Below are 3,820 nucleotides of genomic sequence, written 5' to 3'. Positions count from 1 at the left end.
CCGCGCGCGCCCCCCAACACAATAGAATAAAAAATTATAATTTTTTTCCCAAAAAAGGTGGTCATTTTTTCCCTGATATTAAATTTTAAAGTGATAAAATGAAGATTTTTAAAATAGCTAAAAAATTTAAAATATCTTTGCTTCTGTTTTCCTCATTGCTGGGGAAGCCTGCAAATTTTCAAGAAAACAACATGAAACGAAAAAAATTTTTGGGGGATCACAGCGGCATAACGGGTGGAAGTCATTTGATAAGGCCGGACAAGCCCCAAAACTTTCACAGAGCCCTTGGAAAAAGCTCAAGCTTTCTTCCCCTTTGGGGAGAAACCATGACTTTTGGGACCACGCCAGAGGAGGGCAGAAGAAGGGAAGGCGGAGAATTGCCAAATGTCTGCGCGCAACATCAATGTCGGTTATGGCCACAGACGACCTAAAAAGGAAACGATCCAGATAAACGGAAGACCGAGTGTATGCTGTTTAAAAAAAGACCACCGCGGTCAAGGAGACCAGCCCAGGAGGAGGTCGGGAGACCACGCCCGAGGGGAGGTCGAGGGGACCACCCGAGGAGGGGTCGAGGGGACCCGCCCCCGGGGGAGGTCAAAGGGGACCCAAAGCCCGGGGGAGGCGAGGGGAACGCCCCAGGAGGGGTCGAGGAACCACCCCCCAGGAGGGGGTCAAGGGGACCCCGCCCGAGGGGGGGTCGAGGAGACCACGCCCAGGAAGAGGGCGAGGAGACCACCCCGAGGGGGAGGTCGAGGAGACCCGCCCCGGGGGGAGGGTCAAGGGGCCACGCCAAGGGGAGGGCGGGAGACCACGCCCAGGGGGGTCGGAACCCCGCCCAGGAGGGGGTCAAGGGGACCACGCCCAGGGGGGGAGGGAAGGAACCAACGCCCGAGGGGGAGGTCGAGGAGACCACGCCCAGAGGGGTCGGGAGACCACGCCCAACCACGCCCAGACCCCGCCCAGGAGGAGGGGGAGGAGACCCCCCCGAGGAGGAGGTCGAGGAGACCCCCGCCCGGGGGAGGGCAAAGGGGACCCGCCAGAGGAGGGGGTCGAGGGGACCCGCCCAAAAAAGGGGGAGGGGCAAAAACCACGCCCGAGAGGAGGTCAGGGAAAAACCCCCGCCCCCGGGGGGGGCGAGGGAACCCCGCCCAAGGGGAAAAAAAAAGGGGGAAAAAACCCCAAAACGGGGGCCACGCCCCAGGAGGAGGTCAGGGGACCACCCCGAGGAGGAGGTCGAGGAGACCCGCCCGAGGGGGAGGTCAAGGAGACCACCCCAGGAGGAGGGCAGGAGACCACGCCCAGGGGAGGTCGGGGGAAACCCCCCAAAGCAAACCCCCCAGGAGGAGGGCGGGGCCCCCGGGGTGAGACCACCCGGGAAAACCCGAGGAGGAGGTCAGGAGACCACGCCCGAGGAGGGGGGTCAAGGCCCCGGACCACGCCCGAGGGGGGGAGGTCCCCGGGGGGGGAAAGGGGACCACGCCCCCAGGAGGAGTCAAGGAGACCACGGGCCCGGGGAGTCGAGGAACCACGCCCCAGGAGGAGGTCAGGGACCAGGGGCCCCAGGAGGGGTCAAAGGGGACCAAAAAGGGGGCGGAACCCCGCCCCCGGGGGACCACGCCCGAGGGGGTGGGGGGGAAGGTCGAGGGGCCCCCCAGAGGAGGAGGCGGGAGACCACGCCCGGGGGGGTCAAAGAAAAAAAACCCGAGGGGGGGTCAAGGAGACCACGCCGAGGAGGGGGCGAGGGGAACCCCAACCCGCCCGAGGAGGAGGTCAGGGACCACGCCCGAGGGGGAGGTCGGGGCCACGCCCGAGGGGAGTCAAAGGAAACCCCGCCCCAGGAGGGGTCAAAGGGGACCACGCCCCAGGAGGGGGTAAAAAGACCCGCCCAGGGGGAGGGCGAGGAGACCACGCCCAGGAGGGGGTCAAGAGACCCCGCCCGGGAGGAGGGCAAGGGAGGGAAACCCCGCCCAGGAGGAGGTCAGAGACCACGCCCCGGGGACCCGCCCGAGGAGGAGGGCAGGAACCACGCCCAGGGGGATTTTGAGGAACCACGCCCCGAGGAGGAGGGAAGGAGACCACGCCCGAGGGGGGGTCAAAGGGGGGAAAAACCCCGCCCGAGGAGGAGGTCAGAGACCACGCCCAAGGAGGTCGGAGACCACCCCGAAGGAGGGCAAGGAACCCAGCCAAGGAGGGGTGGAGACCACGCCCAGGAGGGTCAGGGGAAAACCCCGCCCAGAGGACAGGACCACCCAGAGGAGGGGTCAGGAGACCACGCCCCCGGGGGAGGTCAGGGGACCAGCCAGGGGGAGGTCAGGAGACCCGCCCGAGGGGGGGTCAGGGAAGGAGGGGACGGGGGGCCACGCCCCAGAGGGGGTCGAGGGAACCCCCGCCAGAGGGGAGGTCGGGAACCACGCCCGAGGAGAGGTCAAAGGGGACCCCCCGAGGAGAGGGCAGGAGCCACCCCGAGGAGGAGGTCGAGGGGAAACCACCCCGGGAGGAGGTCAAGGAGACCACGCCCAGGAGGGGTCGAGGAGACCACCCCGAGGAGGAGTCGAGGAGACCACGCCCGAGGAGGAGGGCCAAAGGGGAAAACCCCGCCCAGGAGGAGGTCAAAGGGGACCACGCCCGAGGGGGAGGTCGAGGAGACCACGCCCCAGGAGGAGGTCAAGGACCACGCCCGGGGGGAAAGGGGGAGGTAAAGCCCAAGGGGGGGGCCCGGAGGAAAGGGGGTCGAGGGGACACGCCCGAGGAGGAGGTCGGAACCACCCCAGGAGGAGGTCAAGGAGACCAGCCCCGAAGGAGGTCAAAAGGAGACCACGCCCGAGAGGAGGGCGAGGAGACCACGCCAAGGGGGAGGCAAGGAGACCACGCCCGAGGGGAGGTCGGGGAAAACCCCCCCAAACGGAGGAGGTCAAGGGAGGGACCAGCCCGAGGGGGAGGTCAAGGAGACCACGCCCGAGGAGAGGTCAGGAGCCCGCCAAAGGGGGGGTAAATAGGGGGGGAGGTCGGGGGACCCGCCCGAGGGGAGGAGGGGCCCCCAAAGGTGGGAAAACCCCGCCCGAGGGGAGGTCAGGAGACCAGCCCGAGGGGAGGTCAAGGGACCACGCCCGGGGGGACAAAAAAGGGCCCCAGAGGGGTCGAGGAGAACGCCCGAGGGGAGTCAAGGAACCACGCCCGAGGAGGAGGGCGGGAACCACGCCAGAGGAGGGGTCAAGGGGACCACCCCCAGGGGGAGGTCAGGAGACCACCCCCCCCCCGGGAGGAGTCAGGGGAAAGCCAAGGGGGGTGGGGGACCACGCCCCGGGGGGGAAGGGAAGCCCGAGAGGTCAGGGACCACGCCCGAGGGGAGGTCAAGGGGACCCGCCCGGGGGGAGTCGAGGAGAAAACAAAAACGCCCGAGGAGGAGGTCAGGAACCACGGCCAGGGAGGGGTCAAAAAGGGAGACCACGCCCGAGGAGGAGGTCAGGAGACCCCGCCGGGGGGAGGTCAAGGGACCCGCCGGGAGGAGGGCAGAGACCACGCCGAGGGGGAGGTCAAAGGAGACACGCCCAGGGGGAGTCAAAGGGGACCCCGCCCAGGGGGAGCGAGGGACCACGCCCGGGGGGAAGACCACGCCCCGGGGAAAGGGGGTCAAAAGGGGCCACCCAAGGAGGAGGTCGAGGGGACCCCCCCAGACCCCCCGGGGGGAAGGGCAGGGGACCCCGCCCGAGGATGAGGGCCCCGAGGAGACCAAAACCAGCCCCAGGGGGAAAGGGCAAGGGACCACGCCCAGGGGGAAAGGAGGGGGCGAGGAGCCCCGAAAACAGGGGACCACGCCCGG

At 67.9% G+C, this 3,820-nt stretch overlaps 1 protein-coding gene across 1 annotated transcript; it reads left to right on the top strand.

Annotated features, from left to right (window-relative positions):
• Window positions 1–326: 326 nt before the first annotated feature.
• LOC119590518 (basic salivary proline-rich protein 4-like) lies at window positions 327–2,699 on the top strand. The gene is made up of 2 exons (XM_037939167.1): window positions 327–409; window positions 1,202–2,699. The coding sequence occupies exons 1-2, from the start codon at window positions 327–329 to the stop codon at window positions 2,697–2,699; spliced, it is 1,581 nt and encodes a 526-aa protein (XP_037795095.1).
• The last annotated feature ends 1,121 nt before the right edge of the window (window positions 2,700–3,820 follow it).

The sequence above is a fragment of the Penaeus monodon genome, chromosome 27, assembly GCF_015228065.2.
Source record: "Penaeus monodon isolate SGIC_2016 chromosome 27, NSTDA_Pmon_1, whole genome shotgun sequence".
In the NCBI taxonomy this organism is placed as follows: Eukaryota; Metazoa; Arthropoda; class Malacostraca; order Decapoda; family Penaeidae; genus Penaeus; species Penaeus monodon.
Note: the sequence above shows the minus strand (reverse complement) of the source record. Positions and strands in the feature narration are given on the sequence as shown.

Bases quoted from the DNA above. Each gene is read 5' to 3' on its own strand.
- LOC119590518 (XM_037939167.1), top strand. From the start codon at position 327: ATGACTTTTGGGACCACGCCAGAGGAGGGCAGAAGAAGGGAAGGCGGA. The intron at 410-1,201 runs GTTATGGCCACA...GCCACGCCCCAG, and splicing joins TGCGCGCAACATCAATGTCG to GAGGAGGTCAGGGGACCACC.